General features: G+C 42.5%; 1 protein-coding gene across 1 annotated transcript in view; it reads left to right on the forward strand.

Annotated features, from left to right (window-relative positions):
* Positions 1-21,674, forward strand: part of LOC106587600 (FERM domain-containing protein 5) — a 125,091-nt gene extending 103,417 nt beyond the window's left edge. Inside the window, exons 5-14 of the mRNA XM_045708769.2 lie at positions 1,917-2,014; positions 3,156-3,279; positions 4,290-4,377; positions 6,755-6,843; positions 7,165-7,228; positions 7,920-8,011; positions 9,669-9,743; positions 9,851-9,919; positions 10,510-10,616; positions 16,885-21,674. Of these exons, the coding sequence (XP_045564725.1) occupies positions 1,917-2,014; positions 3,156-3,279; positions 4,290-4,377; positions 6,755-6,843; positions 7,165-7,228; positions 7,920-8,011; positions 9,669-9,743; positions 9,851-9,919; positions 10,510-10,616; positions 16,885-17,477 (1,399 nt within the window). The 3' untranslated portion in view covers positions 17,478-21,674. The remainder of the gene's footprint in view (positions 1-1,916; positions 2,015-3,155; positions 3,280-4,289; positions 4,378-6,754; positions 6,844-7,164; positions 7,229-7,919; positions 8,012-9,668; positions 9,744-9,850; positions 9,920-10,509; positions 10,617-16,884) is intronic.
* The last annotated feature ends 3,794 nt before the right edge of the window (positions 21,675-25,468 follow it).

A 25,468-nucleotide genomic window follows, 5' to 3' on the forward strand; every position in this document is an offset into this window, starting at 1 on the left:
ACCCTAGTCTCTTCATCATGCAATCTAGCCCCTTTCACTTTCCACTGCTTCCCATTGTCTCATAACCCCAGTCAGAGCTAGGGAGGGAGAGAACGCTTCCCAATCCTCTACCATCTGGTGATGCTGCCAGCAGCACCTTCTGTAAAGACTAGCCCACACACACACACACACACACACACACACACACACACTTTTGCTGTATGATGAATAATGGTATTTATTGCTTTACTGCTCTTAGAGAAGATAAGCCACTGGTATGTGAAATTAATGCTGGGTAAGGTATTCTGAAATGTGCATTTTCTTGGGATGCAGTCTGAGGCAACTTGATCTCATATGAAACGTTCACATGAATTGCAAGAGCCTGAATAACAATCACATTCTCAACCAGAAGACTGAAGGAGGACTCTCCATGGACCACAGCTAAACTGATCTATAAACCCAAAAGCACATTTCTTGTGTGCTGGCCAAGTAACAGTCTGTCACAGAAGACTACAGTTAAACCAGTAGATCACGAGGAGTTAATTATACCTCAAATCATAACTAAATCACAGATGATATGTGAAATCATAGAGGACAGAACCAGGGTGAAAGATAATCATCACAGATCCACTCAGATCCACTCAGATCATGATAAGTGAAGTTCTATTTGAAGAGGAGGGTGGTACTGCAGTGTAGGAGGTAAGGATGTGGTTAACAGAGCAGGTTCTGAATGAGACTCGACAAGGTTATGTATTAATGATGGGGAGATGGGAACTAAAAGCCTGGGGTGAATCCAAAATGGCCCCCTATTCTCTATATAGTGCACTACTTTTGGTCAGAGCCCTGGTCAAAAGTAGTGCCATTTGGGACACAGACTGGTTTTCCATATATTTATTAGCTAGAGTGTATATTATGTTGCACCAGGCGAAGTCAGCAGCACTCTGCAGGGAGGAGAAGATGTGAAGGCAGAGTATAGAGTTGTGACTTATCTGACTTTACGTGTTCAGGTCTCAGGCAAGGTTAGGCTACTCATCACACAAACAAGCTTGAGTCACAGAATTAAACCTCTATTGCATTACTTATTCCTTTCATTTCCTCGTGGGGCAAAGGGCCTATGTTGCATAGAGACACTATATTGTTTATGCTGCTAACCTGGTAAACCTGCTGAATGCTGATATTCCTGCACCAAAACATCCCTGACAATGGCTCTTTTCCGCTCATGTCTTAACACACCTGGACACATGGAGTTGCCTGTAGACAGTTTTATCTATTGTGCCGTTTACTTTCCAGCAGGATTCTAACCTATTTGATATTGAATTGGAGAGGAAGCCGTCTCCACGTTGTTTTGTCATCCTGTGTAGAACGACCCAGTAGCAACCAGGGGACTGTTTGTTTGACTCAAACTAGTAGAAGTGGAAAAGTTATTTCATCATCCTGCTTTATAGAAGAGTCTCATGTCGACAGAACTCTGAGGGAGAGAATTCTTCACTATCTCCTCAACCTGAGAGATAAAAGGTTCCAATTAAGAGAAGGGCCAGAAAAGGTGAAGTCCCCTCTGTGTTGGGCTGTGGAAGTGGCTGTGCTTTAGCTGGGAATGGAATGGTCTCCTGGCCCTATAGGCTAGAGGCAGGAAGGAGCAGAGACAGACTCAGAGAGATGCGCCATTATTCGCCTCAGGCCTTCCTTTACCAAACACTGTCTATCTCAAACACTCTCCTCTACAAACCCTTTCCAAACAACCAACAAACGAACAAAGAGTTAGGTGAAGAACATCGTCTGGGAATTTAAGATCAGGGCTCTCTTTGGCCGTCTGTATGACCCACTCATCCCTTTAAATGGAGCTACAAATGGAATTAAAGAAATTAGAAACAAATCATTTAGGTTCAGCTTGTTTGGAGTGGACCAGAAAACACACTGTTTCTGATGTTCCTTTGCAGATATCTAGTCTTCCTACAGATCAAGAGAGATCTGTACCATGGCCGTCTCCTGTGTAAGACGTCGGATGCTGCCATGTTGGCTGCCTACATACTACAAGGTAAATGGACCACAGCAACCCCATGTATTTCTTGCCTATTTTTTTATTTAACTAGGGAAGTCAGTTAAGAACAAATTCTTATTTACATTGACGGCCTACCGAAAGGCAAAAGGCCTCCTGCGGGGACGGGGGCCTGGGATCATTTTTAAAAATTTGAAATACAATATAAATATAGGACAAAACACATATCACTACATAAAGAGAAACCTAAGACAACAACATAGCAAGGCAGCAACACATGACAACACAGCATGGTAGCAACACAACATGACAACAACATGGTAGCAACACAACATGGTAGCAGCACAAAACATGGTACAAACATCATTGGGCACGGTCAACGGCACAAAGGGCAAGAAGGTAGAGACATCACACAAAGCAAAATACATCACACAAAGCAGCCACAACTGTCAGTAAGAGTGTCCATGATTGAGTCTTTGAATGAAGAAATTGAGATAAAACTGTCCAGTTTGAGTGTTTGTTGCAGCTTGTTCCAGTCGCTAGCAGCAGCGAACTGAAAAGAGGAGCGACCCAGGGATGTGTGTGCTTTGGGGACCTTCAACAGAATGTGACTGGCAGAACGGGTGTTGTATGTGGAGGATGAGGGCTGCAGTAGATATCTCAGATAGGGGGAGTGAGGCCTAAGAGGGTTTTATAAAGGTGTTTGTTATAAGACTTAATGGAAAAATAGCACTGTCACCTATTGTTTTGATTGTGATGTGAGTGTGTGAGTTGAGGTAGTGGTGGAGGTATAGGTCTAGAGCTCAGGCTGTAGCCTCCAGCACTGTGGCAGCATCCTCATTGGCATTCAGGCAGCTGATTTAAGGCTTGGCTCTCCTGCTCCCCTGCCACACAGAGACAAGCCCACCATTGTCTGATTGTCTGGGCCTGGCTCTTACAGAATCTCAGGGCTGCATGAAAGAACAGCAGTAGAACAGCCTGGTTAACCTATAGCAGAGATATAGAAGAGAAGCTCTGATGGCATATACCATGACTACAATACATGTGGTTTATAACAGCCAGATCACTAGGCTTTATGTCATATTGGTTACATAGGTCTTCCCAGTAATGTATTTGTGTGTTGCAGACATCACATGTAAAGTTGTTTCTGTTGTCTCCTGTGTTCTCCATCCTCCCCCAGCTGAAGTTGGTGACTATGATCCTGGAAAGCATCCTGAGGGCTACAGCTCTAAGTTCCAGTTCTTCCCTAAACACTCAGAGAAGCTGGAGAGACGCATCTCTGACATCCACAAGACAGAACTAATGTAAGGTGACACCTGTCAGACTCCTCATTGTGATTTTATTTGACACATAGTTCACTGTCTCTGTCTGTAGTCTCCATGCACACCTGGTTCTGAACATGGACATCATCCATCCCAATGCCTCATCCCTCGCTCTCTTTCCCTTTCTTTCTGCTCTCTCTCTCTCTCTCTCTCTCTCTCTCTCTCTCTCTCTCTCTCTCTCTCTCTCTCTCTCTCTCTCTCTCTCTCTCTCTCTCTCTCTCTCTCTCTCTCTCTCTCTCTCTCTCTTTCTCTCTCTCTCTCTCTCTCTCTCTCTACCAGATGATTATGATATTTGACATAGCGCTTGTAATTGAATATAGTGTCATCATCAGCATGATGATTGTGAGCCTAATTTGATACAAGATCATCCTATCTCTCCTAGATAGAATGTTACATCCATGATGAAAATAGATATTGTGATGAGATACATTATGCATGACCCTAGCTAAGCCGTAGATATGCAATTTCATATCCACATCATATGCTGAATATACTATATTTTCCTAGCTGCTATTTGTCCAACTCTTCCTGCTTATGGATAGTGGGTGAAGGGACCGCAGTGACCTTAAGAGTGTGTGTGTGTGTGTGTGTGTGCGTGCATGCGCATGTGCGGGTGTGTGTGCGGGTGTGTGTGTATTTCTCAGTACTGTACTGCTGTGTCATTAGTTTGTGGCAACCTGGGACAACTCTGCCAGTCAGCTGAACATCACATCACCCTCAAGAGGCTCTCTCTCTCTCTCCCCTCCCCCTTCACAGTATATGCAGTATCCATATATACAGACTCTACTACTGTAGACCACCTACAGGATCTTACCTTTGCTGCCCTCTAGTGTTGGTCTCTCTCATCTTTCACTCACTGAAATGAATGAAACAACATTCACTTTACAAATCATTAGCTCACCGCTGGAACCTTTTTCATCCATCATCACACAGCCCACCCCACAGTAATCTGTCAAGTCCCAGTAGACTGATGTTGTGTCCTCATCTCACAGAGGACAGACTCCAGAAGAGTCAGAGCTGAACTTCCTGCAGAAGGCCCAGGAGCTGGAGACGTATGGTGTGGACCCTCACCCCTGCAAGGTACAAACACCATGATAAGAGAAGGGTCCATTATAGCTCTGCACTGGCAGAGTCCTTTTAGCTCTCTATTGATTCCAGTACAGCCTGAACCTCATTTAATACAATATGATTTCTTTGCTATTCTGTTTGTGAGGCCAGTTGTACATTACATACAGATGTCGGATCTTAATTTGACACCTTTCGTCGCAGGAGGAAAATAATCCTGCAGCAGGAGGATTTGAATAATGAAGAAATATTTAAAATCGCCGCCAGGGGACAGCTGGAAGCGGTGTTTGTATACAATACAGTACCTTACCTACAGTGTACAATCCAGGAAAAAAGTATTTGATCACCTGCTGATTTTGTATGTTTGCCCACTGACAAAGAAATGATCAGTCTATAATTTTAATGGTAGGTTTATTTGAACAGTGAGAGACAGAAAACAACAAAAAAATCCAGAAAAACGCATGTCAAAAATTTTAACAATTGATTTGCATTTTAATGAGGGAAATAAGTATTTGACCCCCTCTCAATCAGAAAGATTTCTGGCTCCCAGGTGTCTTTTATATAGGTAACGAGCTGAGATTAGGAGCACACTCTTAAAGGAAGTGCTCCTAATCTCAGCTTGTTACCTGTATAAAAGACACCTGTCCACAGAAGCAATCAATCAATCAGATTCCAAACTCTCCACCATGGCCAAGACCAAAGAGCTCTCCAAGGATGTCAGGGACAAGATTGTAGACCTACACAAGGCTGGAATGGGCTACAAGACCATCGCCAAGCAGCTTGGTGAGAAGGTGACAACAGTTGGTGCGATTATTCACAAATGGAAGAAACACAAAAGAACTTCAATCTCCCTCGGCCTGGGGCTCCATGCAAGATCTCACCTCGTGGAGTTGCAATGACCATGAGAACGGTGAGGAATCAGCCCAGAACTACACGGGAGAATCTTGTCAATGATCTCAAGGCAGCTGGGACCATAGTCACCAAGAAAACAATTGGTAACACACTATGCCGTGAAGGACTGAAATCCTGCAGCGCCCGCAAGGTCCCCCTGCTCAAGAAAGCACATATACATGCCCGTCTGAAGTTTGGCAATGAACATCTGAATGATTCAGAGGACAACTGGGTGAAAGTGTTATGGTCAGATGAGACTAAAATGGAGCTCTTTGGCATCAACTCAACTCGCCATGTTTGGAGGAGGAGGAATGCTGCCTATGACCCCAAGAACACCTTCCCCACCGTCAAACATGGAGGTGGAAACATTATGCTTTGGGGGTGTTTTTCTGCTAAGGGGACAGGACAACTTCACCGCATCAAAGGGACGATGGACGGGGCCATGTACCGTCAAATCTTGGGTGAGAACCTCCTTCCCTCAGCCAGAGCATTGAAAATGGGTCGTGGATGGGTATTCCAGCATGACGATGACCCAAAACACACGGCCAAGGCAACAAAGGAGTGACTCAAGAAGAAGCACATTAAGGTCCTGGAGTGGCCTAGCCAGTCTCCAGACCTTAATCCCATAGAAAATCTGTGGAGGGAGCTGAAGGTTCGAGTTGCCAAACGTCAGCCTCAAAACCTTAATGACTTGGAGAAGATCTGCAAAGAGGAGTGGGGCAAAATCCCTCCTGAGATGTGTGCAAACCTGGTGGCCAACTCCAAGAAACGTCTGACCTCTGTGATTGCCAACAAGGGTTTTGCCACCAAGTACTAAGTCATGTTTTGCAGAGGGGTCAAATACTTATTTCCCTCATTATAATGCAAATCATTTTATAACATTTTTGACATGCGTTTTTCTGGATTTTTTGTTGTTATTCTGTCTCACACTGTTCAAATAAACCTACCATTAAAATTATAGACTGATAATTTCTTTGTCAGTGGGCAAACGTACAAAATCAACAGGGGATCAAATACTTTTTTCCCTCACTGTACCTTATGTAGGCTACGTGCCGGCTACAGCGTGTCGTGTGGATTATAATAAATGGACACAGCCTGCGATTGAACTAAATTTTGACAGTTCATTCATAAGCTTAGGATATAGTTGACCCTTGTACTGTATGTCGTAGCCTAGTGGAGACCAATATCTATCTCATGTTATTAAGCTATATAAAATGGTGGTTGTTGATGTGTATGGTTGCATTTCAAATACATTTTGGTACATTTGAATGTTGCAGTTTTAGGACCAAGACCTAGCGTTTGAGTGAGTGAGAAAATAATTTTGATAGCATGCCCTGATCCCATTGACTCAACTGCTATTTTTCAGGGACTCACAAGGCTCATTTGAATTTCTTGATGTAGCAGGAAAATTCTCTGCGACAAAAGAGTGATCAAGTTAAGATCCGACATCTGTACAACAACATACACCGTGTATTCAATACTTGTGTTGTGTCTGTGTCAGGATGTGTCAGGGAACCCTGCCTTCCTGGCCTTCACTCCGTTTGGCTTCACTGTCCTGCAGGGGAACAGGAGAGTCCATTTCCTCAAGTGGTGAGTAATAATATGGTTAGCATAGTCATAACTTTTGTCAAGCCTTCATTGTTTTACAGCCAGAAATAGTTGCATAAAATGTAAGAGATGTAAGTGTGAAGTTGTTGCATAAAACGTGCGACATTTGGCTTGCCTATTGTTAGCAATTGTTCTATTTAACCTGGCAGTCCAGAATCCCAGTCTCAGACCTAAACCTATTTGTCCATCCTCCTAACTATAAAACAGAGCTGTTCTAATCTGCCAGTTGGTCACAATGAATATTTCAACGCTTCTCAATGTTCTGTTCGGTTTTGACTGGTCTTGTCTTGTCTTGGTGGGTAGGGACGAGGTGACAAAGCTGAAGTTTGAGGCAAAGACATTCCATATATATGCAAATCAGAAAGAGGTGGGTTCCATGACATGCATTATTAAAATGGGTTCCTTTCTGCTCTGGAATTACACAGTGAAATTCATGTAGATAAACCTGTTTTATGCATTGGAAATGGCCTTTGGGGAGAAGGTGTAATTTAGCCGTAATAGAGAAGCTAATGACTTAACTGGACATAAGATGTGGGTCCATTGTTGATAGATAAATGTGTACTCATTGTAGTCTTGTTCATAGAAATAGAATGAATAGAAGTGGTGTCTCCATTCAAGTCAATGATTGCTTAATTGGTGGACTGGCAGCCATTTTGTGTGTACCCATGCCAGAAAGTAAAAGCAGGAAGTGCACCCTTCAATCTGTGCTGTGATTTGAGTCAACTCAACTGGCATTACAAAAAATGTATTCCATTGCATGAGCCACATCAGTTAGCATAATTTGAATGAACATTCTGCATTACCATGGCAATCCAGCCTCAGTTTATAGAACATTCCAAAATACCATGTAAATTATTGCATCACAATACCAGGCAGCCATTGCAAGTGTACCCATGAGTTTACCAGTCAAATGCCAGGGTAAGAGCTTCCAAACCCGTTCTATTCATTCTATTTCTATGGTTTTGGTAGCCAAGTCAGAAGATGTGAATTACAAGATGTGCATACTCTGTCATACTCAGATGTGCATACTCATACCTACATGTGTATACTCACTGCAGGACAAGAAGATCATCTTGACATATTTTGCACCTACACCTGAGGCCTGTAAACATCTGTGGAAGTGTGGAGTTGAGAATCAGGCTTTCTACAAGTGAGTTACACTGACTATCAGTAATTTAATCAATCAATCAATCAATCAATCAATATATGATACAATGTACACTACTGGTCAAAAGTGTTAGAACACCTAATCATTCAAGGGTTTTTATTTATTTTTTACCCTTTTCTACATTGTAGAATAATAGTGAAGACATCAAAACTATGAAATAACACATCATATAGTAACCAAAAAAGTTTTCAACTAATGAAAATATATTTTATATTTGAGATTCTTCAAAATGACAGCTTTGCACACTCTTGGCATTCTCTCAACCAGCTTCATGAGGTAGTAACCTGGAATGCATTTCAATTAACAGGTGTGCCTTCTTAAAAGTTCATTTGTAGAATATCTTTCCTTCTTAATGTGTTTGAGCCAATCACTTGTGTTGTGACAAGGTAGGGGTGGTATACAGAAGATAGCCCTATTTGGTAAAAGGCCAAGTCCATATTATGGCAAGGACAGCTCAAATAAGCAAAGAGAAACGACAGCCCATCATTACTTTAAGACATGAATGTCAGTCAATACGGAACATTTCAAGAACTTTGAAGGTTTCTTCAAGTGCAGTCGCAAAAACCATCAAGCACTATGATGAAACTGGCTCTCATGAGGACCAACACAGGAATGGAAGACCCAGAGTTACCTCTGCTGCAGAGGATAAGTTCATTAGAGTTACCAGCTTCAGAAATTGCAGCCCAAATAAATGCTGCACATAGTTCAAGTAACAGACACATCTCAACATCAACTGTTCAGAGGAGACTGTGTGAATCAGGCCTTCATGGTCAAATTGCTGCAAAGAAACCAATAAGAAGAAGAGACTTGCTTGGGCCAAGAAACACGAGCAATGGACATTAGATCGGTGGAAATGTGTCCTTTGGAGTCCAAATTGGATATTTTTGGCTCCAACTGCCGTGTCTTTGTGAGACGTGATGTGGGTGAACGGATGATCTCCGCATGTGTATTTGCCACCGTAAAGCATGGAGGAAGAGGTGTGATGGTGTGGGGGTGCTTTGCTGGTGACACTGTCTGTGATTTATTTAGAATTCAAGGCACACTTAACCAGCATGGCTACCACAGCATTCTTCAGCGATACGCCATCCCATCTGGTTTGTGCTTAGTGGGACTATCATTTGTTTTTCAACAGGACAATGACCCAACACACCTCCAGGCTGTGTAATCGCTATTTTACCAAGAAGGAGAGTGATGGAGTGCTGCATCAGATGACCTGGCCTCCACAATCCCCCAACCTCAAACAAATTGAGATAGTTTGGGATAAGTCGGACCGCAGAGTGAAGGAAAAGCAGCCAACAAGTGCTCAGAATATGTGGGAACTCCTTCAAGACTGTTAGAAAAGCATTCCAGGTGAAGCTGTTTGAGAGAATGCCAAGAGTGTGCAAAGCTGCCATCAAGGCAAATGTTGGCTACTTTGAAGAATCTCAAATATAAAATATATTTAGATTTGTTTAACACTTTTTTGGTTACTACATGTGTTATTTCATAGTTTTGATGTCATCACTATAATGTATAAAATAGTAAAAATAAAGAAAACCCTTGAATGAGTAGGTGTTCTAAAACTTTTGACCGGTAGTTTATGTGCTATTATTACAATGTTATTACATTGCTAAATCTCTTTGTCTCTGTTCACTCACAGGTTGGACAAGTCCAGCCAGGTCAGAACGGTGTCCAGCAGTAATCTGTTCTTCAAAGGAAGTAGATTCAGATACAGGTAAATACATGTACTGGCTATAAGTAACGTTTTGAAGATCCTTCAGTTCAGTTTTTGGTGATAATGCATGGTTGAGTGTTATGTTTTGTTTCTGTGTTGGCTCTCAGTGGCAGGGTTGCTAAGGAAGTGATGGAGCAAAGTGCCAAAATAAAACGGGAACCTCCAGAGATTCACAGGTGAGCCTTGGTGCTTTTGAAGTCTGAGTTACACCATGACAGTTAGTTTGATGTCTGAGTTACACCATGGCTGTGTTTAGACAAGTAGCCCAATTCTGATATTTCTTCCACTCATTGGTCTTTTGACCAATCACATCAGATTTTTTTCAGATCTGATCTGAATGGCCAAAAGACCAATTATTGAAAACAATATCAGAATTGTTAGTTTGTGAATGTTGCCTACAACTCTAGATGGTGTGATTCCCACATGGCCCACATACTGAATATACACTATATGTTCCTGGACTGTGAGTCCCTTTGGATAAAACTGTCAGCTGAATTACCTCCACTATATATCATCCTATCTAGAACCTAAAAGGGTTCTTCAGCTGTCCCCATAGGAGAACTCTTTGAATAACTATTTGTTTCCAGATAGAACCCTTTTCGGTTTCATGTAGAACCCTTTACACAGAGGGTTCTAAATTTAACCAAAAATGGTTCTACCTGGAATCAATAAGGGTTCTCCTATGGGGACAGCAGAAGAACCCTTTTGTAACCCTTTTTTCTAAGAGCGTATGCCTTTAACCCCAACATGTAACATGTTTCCACAGGGCTGGTCTGGTACCCAGTAGGAGCTGTCCTTCCATCACCCACGGCCCAAGGCTGACCAGTGTCCCCCGACAAAGACGGAGAGCTGTACACATCTCCATCATGGAGGGTAAAACACACACTGGCCCCTCTCCACACACATCAGTTACAATCATTTACAGTAGACATAGATAGGGCTGGATTAAGTCTACTTATGTGTGTAACAAAAAGTTATAGCACACAGATGGCTGGTTTGCCAGACCCAAATAAAGCCTATTCCTGGACTGAAAAATATGCTCAATGAATAATCTCCATTGAAAGTGCATTTTAGCCCATTAGTAAACTGGTCCCAGATTGCATCTGCACCGCTAGCAGAGCTACTTTAAACCCTACTTTTTCTTTAGAAGTGCCTTACAAAGCAGCTGCCATAAGATTTAAACGTGTCTGAGGTCTATGCTGCTATGGTACTTCACTGCTTTAGTGTCTGAATAGATTATAGCCTTACAGTGCCTCTATTCTGGGGGCTTTTAACACACACACACACACACACACACACACACACACACACACACACACACACACACACACACACACACACACACACACACACACACACACACACACTGACGCACAAAGCTTGTCTTGAGCAGTAACCTGAGTAGTACCATTGCTATGAGAGCGGAGCAACAGTTGTGTGTGTCATTCAGGCTTATCCACACACACACACACACACACACACACACACACACACACACACACACACACACACACACACACACACACACACACACACACACACACACACACACACACACACACACACACCAAAGGCTGCACCAATTATCTATTCTCCTTTGTCATTCTTGCAATTCTCTCAAGAGTTGCTGTGACTGTAAGGTATTATTGTGGCAGGAGAAAGTCACTTTGCTGGTTTGTAAAGAACATTCACAGTCCCTTTTACAGTATAAATGGGAACGTGAAGTAGCAACTTACCTACATGATGTCGGTTGAATTGTATTGTATTGTACAATGACAGGTCCTGATATTGAACCCCTCCAACCCTGTCCAAACCTTTCCTGTTCTTCATTGGTATCTACAGTGGTAATAATACCCAGCCTAAAAATAGCCCTCCTGTCAGGGCCTCTCCATGTATGTCACTATGGAGCATATGGTTAGAAGGGTAGCAGTTTTAGGGGGGGGGGTAGGATAACCACACTGCAATTGGGCCACATTCCTGCTCTCCCAGCCTGCCTGGCTGTCATAGAGACAGAGTGGTGTAGTGTAGCCAGCCATCGCCAGTCACAAGGACAAAGGGATAGGGGACAACAGCAGACAGGGGACAAGGGACAAAAGTAGAGCGGACAGACACAGGGGAAGAGTAGGGTGGTAGGGCAGTTGTAGGACGGTGATAGGACGTTAGTAGGGCAGTTGTAGGACAGTGGTAACTTGGACGCCGGTACAGTGCGCTTATTCACTCCTTCAACAGCCACCATGGTGAAATGCCTGATCCGGATCGAGACCAAGGTGAATGTGCATCTGTGCATGATCAACCACTGCTACCGTGATATGAAGGTCCGCGTCCTCCAGCTGGGGCCCAGACTCATGGGCAAGGTTCTGGGGGCCATACCCATCTTCCCTGCCCTCCCTGGGGTACACTCAGCCTCCGGGTTTGGGTCCGCAGAGGCCTCCAGGGCTTCGTCCAGGCTGAGCGTAACACCTCCTGGTTATGGCTCCAACAGGCCAGGTAGCTCCTCAGAAGGTAAAGGACCTCATCATCATGGCACAGGATTCAGAATCCCTTACTAAACCATCCAGGGTTACACTTACACATCTTAAAGAGCAAGTACCTCATCGTGGCACAGATTCCTCCATCTAGTGTTACAGATCTTAGTAACATTGCTTTGAAACAGCTTTGGAAGCCATGACCCTGGAGTCTGGGGTAACACAAGAAGCCTTCGAGGAACCTCTTCCTTCTCAGATTCCCTGTTTTCGTTAGAGATGGAACGATGGCATGCGGCTAGACGGAAGTATTTGGTTTGGGTCTGGTGTTGTGCAAAATGTTGTCTCGAGTAAATGTTATGGCCGACGGCTTTCATTGATTTGGTTTAAGGTCATGTTAGTAGTGTTGTAGAGTGACATCAGTGGCTGCATTGTATGTCTGTTGTTTATGTGAAGCAGTGTAGTGGAGCATTTGGAGAGGATTGTTTGGGGTATTTCAGGTATTCATGGGTTGCATGTTTCGTCACAATATTTTTTTGAATGTTTTTTTGGACTGACGCCCAAATAAGCAATTTGCTCAATGCATCGTCAATGAGCAATGATGAAGATTTCATCAAAAGTGGCTTGGAAATACAATGCCATTCAAAATGAGGCAAATAATTAGTAGGAAAACCTTTTTTTCATCATTTTGATGTCGCCAGATTGACTTTAGATGTACAGTCGTGGCCAAAGGTTTTGAGAATGACACAAATATTAATTTTCACAAAGTCTGCTGCCTCAGTTTCTTTAGATATTTTTGTCAGATGTTACTATGGAATACTGAAGTATACTGCTCCAAAAAATAAATGGAACACTTAAACAACACATCCTAGATCTGAATGAAATAAATAATCTTATTAAATACTTTTTTCTTTACATAGTTGAATGTGCTGACAACAAAATCACACAAAAATAATCAATGGAAATCCAATTTATCAACCCATAGAGGTCTGGATTTGGAGTCACACTCAAAATTAAAGTGGAAAACCACACTACAGGCTGATCCAACTTTGATGTAATGTCCTTAAAACAAGTCAAAATGAGGCTCAGTAGTGTGTGTGGCCTCCACGTGCCTGTATGACCTCCCTACAATGCCTGGGCATGCTCCTGATGAGGTGGCGGATGGTCTCCTGAGGGATTTCCTCCCAGACCTGGACTAAAGCATCCGCCAACTCCTGGACAGTCTGTGGTGCAACGTGGCGTTGGTGGATGGAGCGAGACATGATGTCCCAGATGTGCTCAATTGGATTCAGGTCTGGGGAACAGGCGGGCCAGTCCATAGCATCAATGCCTTCCTCTTGCAGGAACTGCTGACACACTCCAGCCACATGAGGTCTAGCATTGTCTTGCATTAGGAGGAACCCAGGGCCAACCGCACCAGCATATGGTCTCACAAGGGGTCTGAGGATCTCATCTCGGTACCTAATGGCAGTCAGGCTACCTCTGGCGAGCACATGGAGGGCTGTGCTGCCCCCCAAAGAAATGCCACCCCACACCATGACTGACCCACCGCCAAACCGGTCATGCTGGAGGATGTTGCAGGCAGCAGAAAGTTCTCCACGGCGTCTCCAGACTCTGTCACGTCTGTCACGTGCTCAGTGTGAACCTGCTATCATCTGTGAAGAGCACAGGGCACCAGTGGCGAATTTGCCAATCTTGGTGTTCTCTGGCAAATGCCAAACGTCCTGCATGGTGTTGGGCTGTAAGCACAACCCCCACCTGTGGACGTCGGGCCCTCATACCACCCTCATGGAGTCTGTTTCTGACCGTTTGAGCAGACACATGCACATTTGTGGCCTGCTGAAGGTCATTTTGCAGGGCCCTGGCAGTGCTCCTCCTGCTCCTCCTTGCACAAAGGCGGAGGTAGCGGTCCTGCTGCTGGGTTGTTGCCCTCCTACAGCCTCCTCCATGTCTCCTGATGTACTGGCCTGTCTCCTGGTAGCGCCTCCATGCTCTGGACACTACGCTGACAGACACAGCAAACCTTCTTGCCACAGCTCACATTGATGTGCCATCCTGGATGAGCTGCACTACCTGAGCCACTTGTGTGGGTTGTAGACTCCGTCTCATGCTACCACTAGAGTGAAAACACCACCAGCATTCAAAAGTGACCAAAACATCAGCCAGGAAGCATAGGAACTGAGAAGGTGTCTGTGGTCCCCACCTGCAGAACCACTCCTTTATTGGGGGTGTCTTGCTAATTGCCTATAATTTCCACCTGTTGTCTATTCCATTTGCACAACAGCATGTGAAATTTATTGTCAATCAGTGTTGCTTCCTAAGTGGACAGTTTGATTTCACAGAAGTGTGATTGACTTGGAGTTATATTATGTTGTTTAAGTGTTCCCTATATTTTTTTGGAGCAGTGTATAATTACAAGCATTTCAAAGGCTTTTATTGACAATTACATGAAGTTGATGCAAAGAGTCAATATTTGCAGTGTTGACACTTCTTTTTCAAGACCCCTGCAATCCGCCCTGGCATGCTGTCAATTAACTTCTGGGCCACATCCTGACTGATGGCAGTCCATTCTTGCATAATTAATGCTTGGATTTTGTCAGAATTTGTGGGTTTTTGTTTGTCCACCCGCTTCTTGAGGATTGACCACAAGTTCTCAATGGGATTAAGGTCTGGGGAGTTTCCTGGCCATGGACCCAAAATATTGATGTTTACTTCCCCGGGCCACTTAGTTATCACTTTTGCCTTATGGCAAGGTGCTCCATCATGCTGGAAAAGGCATTGTTCGTCACCAAACTGTTCCTGGATGGTTGGGAGAAGTTGTTCTCGGAGGATGTGTTGGTACCATTCTTTATTCATGGCTGTGTTCTAGGCAAAATTGTGAATGAGCCCACTCCCTTGGCTGAGAAGCAACCCCACACATGAATGGTCTCAGGATGCTTTACTGTTGGCATGACACAGGACTGATGGTAGCGCTCACCTTGTCTTCTCCGGACAAGCTTTTTTCCGGATGCCCCAAACAATCGGAAAGGGGATTCATCAGAGGAAATGACTTTACCCCAGTCCTCAGCAGTCCAATCCCTGTACCTTTTGCAGAATATCAGTCTGTCCCTGATGTTTTTCCTGGAGAGAAGTGGCTTCTTCGCTGCCCTTCTTGACACCAGGCCATCCTCCAAAAGTCTTTGCCTCACTGTGCGTGCAGATGCACTCACACCTGCCTGCTGCCATTCCTGAGCAAGCTCTGTACTGGTGGTGCCCCGATCCCGCAGCTGAATCAACTTTAGGAGACGGTCCTGGCGCTTGCTGGACATTCTTGGGTGCCCTGAAGCCTTCTTCACAACTATTGAACCGCTGTCCTTGAAATTCTTAATTATCTGATAAATGGTTGATTTAGATATCTTACTGGCAGCAATATCCTTGCCTGTGAAGTCCTTTTTGTGCAAAGCAATGATGACGGCATGTGTTTCCTTGCGGTAACCATGGTTGACCGAGGAAGAATAATGATTCCAAGCACCACCCTCCTTTTGAAGCTTCCAGTCTGTTATTTGAACTCAATCAGCATGACAGAGTGATCCCCAGCCTTGTCCTCGTCAACACTCACACCTGTGTTAATGAAAGAATCACTGACATGATGTCAGCTGGTCCTTTTATGGCAGGGCTGAAATGCAGTGGAAATGTTTTTGGGGGATTCAGTTCATTTGCGTGGCAAAGAGGGACTTTGCAATTAATTGCAATTCATCTGATCACTCTTCATAACATTCTGGAGTATATGAAAATTGCCATCATACAAACTGAGGCAGCAGACTTTGTGAAAATTAATACTTTTGTCATTCTCAAAACTTTTTGCCACGACTGTAGTATAGCGTTAGCTAGCTAGCTATGATTGAGTGGACACCGGATTTTAGCTAGCTATTTTTGACGGACTTAGCTAGCTAATGACAACATTGCCATGTCTAAAGTAAATTTGACAACATGATAATGCTGGAAAAGTTGTTTCCTACTAAACATTTGTCTACTTTAGCAATTTCACCATATTTCCAGGCAGTATAGTGTAATTTAGACTAAACAGTCGTTAGCCTCCGTCCAGAATGACTGGGTTTATCAGGATTTTAGGGCACCACTGTGGCGCCACTGATAGAGGCTGGATTGAGAACGTTCATAACAATGGCATGACGCGACCGAGTGATGGAGGTGAAACCTATGAATATTTAGGTCAGAGGGGCCTACTGTATTAGAACACCTTTGTTCCTCTGTGTTCGACTTGATCAACGGCACATATTCTATTTAGCAGGACAAGGTAGTATCTACAACCTACAGGGAATGTGTGTGAGAGTGAAACCTATGATCCTCCATGAGGACTCTGATTCTCCCCCTGGATCATTTTAAAGGCTGGCTGAGCTCTCTATTTTCACATTAATACTCTGGGCTACAGAGTAGATCCTGCCTCTCATCCCAAAGGTCTCCTGACTCAGGGATTGACATGAATAACTAGATCTGAACACTGAACTGAGAGACACAATATCTCTCTGCCCCAATGTGTAGTTTTGTTCCATGGTTCACTGATATGTGTTATGTGGATTCACTAGTTGTGTAATAGGAGTTGTTTCTCATTGTCTTTATGATGGGATACATTTTCACAGCTCTGAGTTTGATGTTTCTTCTATTATCTCTATCTCTCTCAGGCCTGGAGTCCCTACGAGACTCCGCCCACTCCACTCCCGTGCGCTCCGTCTCCCACGGCGACTCCTTCATGCCGCGACACCGTCACCACACAACAGATGCCGGCGAGGGCGGGTCATCCCAACGGGTCATCTCTGACGAGGCCTACTGCCCCTCGGACAGTGTGCTGCCCACCCCCACGGCCGAACACAGCCTGGAGCTAGCCGTGGCGCGCCACCCTAATGGAGCCCCCTGCAGCATCGAAGAGGAGGAGTCGGAGGCCGGGACTCCTGAGGGACAGGTGGCTGAGTTTGGCCCCGACGGCAGAGTGCTTCGGCTGGGTCGGACCAGGAAGTCTCTCCCTAACAACGAGGTACAGGAGCTACATAAGTTCATCCTGAGTGTGTTGCGTATGTTCCTGGTGACCATGGGACTGCTGTTCGCCCTGCTCTCCCTCCTCATCATGCTGACTGAGTCTGACCTGGACATCGCCTTCCTCCGGGACATACGCAAGACGCCTGAGTTCCAGCAGTTCCACTTTGAGTATTTCTGCCCTCTCAGACGGTGGGTTGCCTGCAAGTTCCGCTGGATGGGAGGCTTCCTTATAGACAAGTGAGAAAGACTGAGCGATGTAGGGAGAGAAAGAGGAGTGAATGAAAAAGAGGCCTCCTCTGAGAGGACATATGCGAAGGATGGGGGAGGATAGGAGAAAGTAAAGGAAGGCTTTAGACAGGAAGGGATGGCTGCTCCATCTGAACGGGAATTAACCTTCAACCTTCTCCCACAAGTCACTTCCTGTTACAAGCCAAGGACCACCCCCTTTGCTGACCCTCTTCCTTTTTCTAACCATCAGACTGAACGGAGGACATTTTCTGAGCTCATATTTTACTTTGGAAATTCAGGTCATTTCAAGGTACTTTATTTTTTACCAAGAGACAAGGCAACAGAGTTATAAAATGAGACATCTGAGGTCTGTTATAGGCCTGGGAGGAAACACATATTATTCAACAAACAGAACAACAACAGTTGCCTTTATTTTCTATTACTTCATATGAACATCAATTGTAAGAGAGAAAAAAACTGTATAATAATAAGATGGATACAAATATATTAGATGGACATTGATATAAAAACAGAGGTGTGAAGTGTTGAGTTGTGTACTGTACAATGAGTTTGAGCTGAGAAAGGATGAGAGAGAGAGAGATGAAAAACCATGCCTTTTACTCAATTGGGGTCAACATGTAAAACATCCATGATAATCATTCTAATGCTGCTGAAACTTTCATTTGGGCTGCTATTGGAGGAGAAACATTTCTACTGGCAGGAGTACTGAAGTCTGGAGTCTGAAAAAGAAACAAAGATATGATATACGATATAAGGTACGTTTTTGAATGTACAGTACCATTCAAAAGTTTGGACACACCTACTCATTCCAGTGTTTTTCTTTATTTTTACTATTTTCTACATTGTAGAATAATAGTGAAGACATCACAACTATGAAATAACACATATGGAATCATGTAGTAACCAAAGCAGTGTTAAACAAATACAAATATATTTTACATTCTTCAAAGTAGCCACCCTTTGCAGAATGAAGAAAAAGCAGCCAACAAGTGCTCAGCATATGTGGGAACTACTGTTGGAAAAGCATTCCAGGTGAAGCTGGTTGAGAGAATGCCAAGAGTGTGCAAAGGTGTCATCAATGCAAAGGGTGGCTACTTTGAAGAATCTAAAATATATTTTGATTTGTTTAACACTTTTTTGATTACTACATGTGTTATTTCATAGTTTTGATGTCTTCACTATTATTCTACAATGTAGACAATAGTACAAATAAAGAAAAACCCTTGAATGAGTACGTGTGCCCAAACTTTTGACTGGTCCCATATACACTGAGTATACCAAACATTAGGAACAGTCTCAATTCGCCGGGGCATGAACTCAACAATGTGTTGAAAGCGTTCCACAAGGATGCTGGCCCATGTTGACTCCAATGCTTCCCACAGTCAAGTTAGCTGGATGTCCTTTGGGTGGTGGACCATTCTTGATACACACAGGGAACTGTTGAGCATGAAAAACCCAGCAGCATTGCAGTTCTTGACACAAACTGGGGTGCCTGGCACCTACTACCATACCCCATTCAAAGGCACTTAAATCTTTTGTCTTGCCCATTCACCCTCTGAATGGCACACATACCCAATCCATGTCTCAATTGTCTCAAGGCTTAAAAATCCTTCTATAACCTGTCTCCTCCCCTTCATCTACACTGATTGAAGTAGATTTAACAAATGACATCAATAAGGGAGGCTTTCACCTGGTGAGTCTATGTCATGGAAAGAGTAGGTGTTCTTAATGTTTTATACACTCAGTGTACTATACTGTCTTGTAAGAAAGTTGAAGAATATCTGTGTAATGACTGTGGGTGTCCTAAACTTGGTTTATAGTTTGTTAATTAACCATCATTACAAATTGGCATGGAACAATCAAGAGACAGTCATACAGTACATCAAAACTATAAACCAAATGAATGGAATTGTTGTATTTTCTGATTTCAAATGGCATCAGATAGAATACTGTTACGAATTATTTTAATCAATGTATAAAAACTAGCAATCATAAGTTTTTAAAAGAAACTTTCAAAAAAGATCAATCAAACTAGATGCAATGGTGTTCTTTGTTATTATTATGTGACCTGGAAAGTACAGTAGGGGGTAGAACACAGTGGTCAACCTCTTGAAAACACTGACTAGATGTGCAATACTATAACGATAAAAACTATGAATATTTTAAGGTTGGATATGGTGCATTTTAGTTTATTAAATGTGTGCTTTGAAATAAATAATTCTGGTTATTTTCTAAAGGTATAAGAAAATGAAAATGCCTAGGTGAACATGCCTAGGTGAAAAATACATTTCAACTTGTAGTTGTGCTAATGCATTGGGTTATTTTAAAATGTTGAATATATTGAAGTCCTGCTGAATTATTTTGTACAAAGTAGAGTCTCCTTATATTTAGAGTTTTCCTTGTATAACCTATTTTAACTGAACTAATGTTATTTTTTATCATTGAAAATGATACTTTTTTAGCGCAGTGATTCAGATGAGGACTAGAATTCAAAGAAATACGCAAAGTAGGTAGAGATTCAGGGACGGTTTCCCGGAATCTCTAAGCTTACACCTGAGTTATGGCATCCTTAATGGTGCATCTCCATTCAAAATGCTTGTAGTCTAGGAATCGGTTTAATCTGGGCCAGGGAAAGTTTTTGTCAGGTTTACCTCCAAATCCACCTAAGGGAGCATTATACCCTCTCATTTTCACACTGTCTTTACATGTCTACCAAAGATACCTCTCTGCAGCCTCAGCGTTACTTCACATGAGAGCTAGAGTTCCTGAGGAGGGTTTGGGAGAGGGCTGACTAGTGAAGAGCTGCAGAACAGGACAATGATAACCACTACAAGCTTCTATTATATTGTCCTTAGCCGGCACTCTATCTATTGGCTTAGAATAAACAAGTTGAGAGAGGGAATAGCGTCAATTTAGGGTTGAAAAATTCTGGAAAATGTCCCCAAATTACCATGCTTTCCAGGAATCCCAGTTGGAAGATTACTGGAAACGGGAGGGAATAAGCAGAAAATTGGGAATCCTCGTACCAGGAATTCTGGAATATTGGGAAAGTAACCAGAAATTTTGCAACCCTACATAGACTCAAGATAAAAGTATCTTTCTACATCATCATTTGGTTTTGCATCAGTACAATCCTATCAGACATATGTATGTTGTTTTAATGTTATAATCCCTCAATAGAATAATGTATGGTGGGTTAAATAAATAATATAGATTTATGAATTAATGTGGTCTGCTATGCAGCAATATTAAGATAACGACAAGTGGTTGGTCCCTGATTGGTGTATTAGATTAAAGTGATTGATTTTGTTTGAAGTTGTGGAAGGTCAGTCAAGTCAGAAGATTTAGATTTTTATACCTCAGATCGCAACTTTGAATTTCAGTTCAATGTGTATGACAAACAATACAACCTTATTTGAGCAATAATGAAAACATTTGAAAATAATTACATGTTGAAATCAATGTGGGCAGCTACAGACAGAAAAAGTAAGTGATGTTTTTCGGTTTGTTTTGATGTGTTCTCCTGTCTTTCCATATAGGATCACTGGATATTCAAGTGACATGTTTTTCATGATTAGCCTACCTACCGTTATACTGGTGTACCTAGCTTCATAATGCATGGGATGAGATGATGATGAGAAGATGGTGTAGCAGTAACATGCAGCTCAGTGTTGATTGCAATGGGTGCGTTCCAGGTTGTTGCAATCATGCTGCACATCTCAAAAGATCGCTATAAATCAATAGCAATATCATATTAGTGTGGTTCCGGAGATGTGCAAAAGTCTCCAGGGGTCGTATTCACTAGAAACTAAACTGAAGAAACAAACAGGGATGGACTACCTTAACTTAATTTTTTTTTTGCAAGACATTTTCCTACGGTGTGTGCACTAATGAATACTAGCGACCCAGGTGGTAAGATCTGACAATCTGAGCAGTGTGATGTGCAATGAAGACAACCTGGAACGTCCCCAATGACTCCAGTGTTAGGAACACCCAGACAGCCTCTTCAATGTCCTTCTGTTAGCTCCCTTACTGTCTCATGGCCATGCATATGGATCGGTCTCTGTAAGCATTTCTTCTGCATTTCTGTTGTTACTCCCAATCAAGACTGAATATTTTTTATCACAGAATGAAGACTGGTGTATTCGATGATTAATTTATCAATAAATATAATTTATTCTTAAATGTGTGCCATATCCTTCACCTCGTGAGTCTTACTCATACCATCTCAACCATTGTAACACTTATTTTCTAACAGTATATAATACTATACAATATTAGTTATTTCTGATGGTTCCTTGTAAACCTTACCGTATGCTTCCCAGTCTAAACAGTTCGCACATACAGTACCATTCAAAAGTTTTGACACACCTACTCATTCAAGGGTTTTTCTTTATTTTTACTATTTTTTTACTACATTGTAGAATAATAGTGAAGACATCAAAACTATGAAATAACACATGGAATAATGTACTACCAAATAAAAATATATTTTAGATTCTTAAAAGTACCCACCATTTGCCTTGATGGCAGCTTTGCACACTCTTGGCATTCTCTCAACCAGCTTCATGATGCTTTTCCAACAGTCTTGAAGGAGTTCCCACATATACTGAGAACTTGTTTGCTGCTTTTCCTTCACTCTACGGTCCAACTCATCCCAAACCATCTCAATTGGGTTGAGGTCAGGTGATTGTGGAGGCCAGGTCATCCGATGCAGCACTCCATCACTCTCATTGGTCAAAAACCTCATTGGAGGTGTGTTTGGGGTCATTGTCCTGTTGAAAAACAAATGACAGTGGGACTAAGCGCAAACCAGATGCGATGGCGTATCGCTGCAGAATGCTGTGGTAGCCATGCTGGTTAAGTGTGCCTTGAATTCTAAATAAATCGCAGACAGTGTCACCAGCAAAGCACCACCACACCATCACACCTCCTCCTCCATGCTTCACGGTGGGAACCACACATGCGTAGATCATCCGTTCACCTACTCTGCGTCTCACAAAGACTCAGCGGTTGGAACCAAAAATCTAAAATTTGGACTCATCAGACCAAAGGACAGATTTCCACCAGTCTAATGTCCATTGCTCATGTTTTTCTTTTTCTTCTTACTGGTGTCCTTTAGTAGTGGTTTCTTTGCAGCAATTCGACCATGAAGGCCTGATTCACGCAGTCTCCTCTGAACAGTTGATGTTGAGATGTGTCTATTACTTGAACTCTGTGAAGCATTTATTTGGGCTGCAATCTGAGGTGCAGTTAACTCTAATGAACTTGTCCTCTGCAGCAGAGGTAACTCTAGGTCTTCCTTTCCTGTGGCGGTCCTCATGAGAGCCCGTTTCATCACAGCGCTTGATGATTTTGGCAACTGTACATGAAGAAACGTTCAAAGTTCTTGACATTTTACGGATTGACTGACCTTCATGTCTTAAAGAAATGATTTACTATTGTTTCTCTTTGCTTATTTGAGCTGTTCTTGCCAGAATATGGACTTGGTCTTTTACCAAATAGGGCTATCTTCAGTATACCACCCCTAACTTGTCACAACACAACTGATTGGCTCAAACGCATTAAGGAAAGAAATTCTACAAATTAACTTTTAAGAAGGCACACCTGTTAATTAAAATGCATTCCAGGTGACTACCTTGTGAAGATGGTTGAGAGAATGCCAAGAGTGTGCTGTCATCAAGGTGGCTACTTTAAAGATTCTCAAATATAAAATATATTTAGATTTGTTTAACACTTTTTTGGTTACTACATGATTCCATGTGTTATTTCATAGTGTTGATGTCTTTACTATTATTCTACATTGTAGAAAATAAGAAAAATAAAGAAAAACCCTGGAATGAGTAGGTATGTCCAACTTTTGGCTGGTACTGTATATTGTGACAATTTTGTGACTTTGTTTTGTTGTTCGGGTAGGTATTTTTTTTCAGCTGTTTGAGAAAACAATTTTTCGAAGCAAATCCAAGTTCGGTACCCGAAGTCTATGCCCTTCGTCAATGATTTGTCAACAGTACCACTCCTAGTAGGAGTGGGAAATATGGACGGGATTCTTCAATGAATTGTTTGTTGTCATTGAACGAGAGACGACTCGTTTTCATGCACATATTTTCACTTGAGAAATACTGCACCAAAAAGCTTAGTTAGATGTAAACTTGCGCGAATAAGACCTCGGCAAAAACGTCAATTTATGACAGATGTCTTGATTTATCTTAGATTCATTTGGACTACTTTAAAGGACTGTTTCTGGCAGCGAAGAGGTGGTCAAAAGTCAGTTTTAGCATGGGCAGAGACATTTGATTTATTTGTTTATTTAAGATTTATTTAACCAGGAAGGGCTCATTGAGATTTGAAATCTCTTTTTCAAGAGCGTCCTGGCCAAGATAGGCAGCACCAAGTAATTTCACAATTAAAGACAGACATGAAAAACTACTAGTAATCTAGTAAAAACCATAGAATTCACAGGATTATAACAAAATAATAAAACAGCAAATTAAAAACATTGACAGGTCAGGGAATCAGCCTCAAAATCCTTCATCAGTGATTTAAAAACACAAATCAGGACAAGTTCTTCTAGTTTAAAAGTATTTTGTAGGCGTTCCAAGCCGATGGAGCAGAGTACATTAAAGCCCTTATACCAAATTCAGTTCGGACATTTGGAACAGTTAGCAGGATAAAGTCCTGCGAATGATGAGAGTACCCACCACATTTCCGAACAATGAAAATGCTCAAATAAAATGGTAGTAAACCCAAAATGGCTTTGTAAATAAAAGTATACCAGTGAAGGGCCATTCAGCGCTTCCAGCATTTAAAAATTAGTCAAAGTAGTCAACTAGGTGGGGATTTTTATGGTTGTAGCCTCAATGGTGCAGCCCATGCTGGCAGACACTATGATGGCACAGATATAAAGATGTCTCCTCTATCCATCTATTTTCCTGGCTATGTTTTTGCTACGGTGGCTCAAGAGGGACAAACAGTAATATTGACGCTTTTTTTTCTTTAGGGAATGTGCGAGCACAGACGGTCGCTTCGCCTAGCCGAGTTCTGCTAGGAGTAAACCAAACCTATGTTTGCGGAAACCTTAACGGTTAGAGCGTTGGGCCAGTAACCTAAAGGTTGTTGGATCGAATCCCCGAGATGACAAGGTAAAAATCTGTCGTTCTGCCCCTGAGCAAGGCAGTTAACCCACTGTTCCCCGGGTGCCGAAGACATGGATGTCGATTAAAGGCAGCGCCCTGCACCTCTCTGATTCAGAGGGATTGGGTTAAATGCTGAAGGTATTCAGTTGAACAACTGACTAGGTATCATCCCCTTTCCTTAACCAGTGCTAGTATGACTTCATGTAGTTGTTGTGAATGTATTACAACACTGCCATCTAGAGGTGAAATACTGGCACTAGATCTTCACTAGGGGGTTTTCTATGGCTCTCATAAGACAACATGATAATAACATGACTTGTCTGCCTCAGCCGCTGTACTGAAAAATAATAAACTCCATGAAAAGTGCAGCTTCAGCTCTAACTTTATTTACTTACAAAACAATAGCAAAAGTGTCTTGCAGATAAAACATACAACATAAAAAAACAACCAATGACGGCGTACCCCGGCGAAACCCGGACGACGCTGGGCCAAATATGCGCCACCCTATGGGACTCTCAATCATAGGTGAATGTGATACAGCCTGGATCAGGACCACAATGTTCTGATAAGTCACCAGAATGTCCTGACAAGGTTTCGGGTTAAGGTTAAAGTTAGGATTTTGAATAAAAACATACCCCTCCCCCAAACTAGTTTTACAACCCTCCCCTATTTTGGACCACCCCAACCCAGTCAATTTAAAATTGTCCCTTATCACTGCATATTGTCTTTGCTTGAATTGCCCTGCCAATGCATTGTTCTTCTCAGACCATTTTAAATAAAATTATAAAGACGCTTCTCAGGAACACACACTTTATTTCACGAGGATTGGCCTTACCATTGCTGAGAT

Source organism: Salmo salar, chromosome 26 (genome assembly GCF_965601325.2).
Source record: "Salmo salar chromosome 26, fSalSal1, whole genome shotgun sequence".
NCBI lineage: Eukaryota > Metazoa > Chordata > Actinopteri > Salmoniformes > Salmonidae > Salmo > Salmo salar.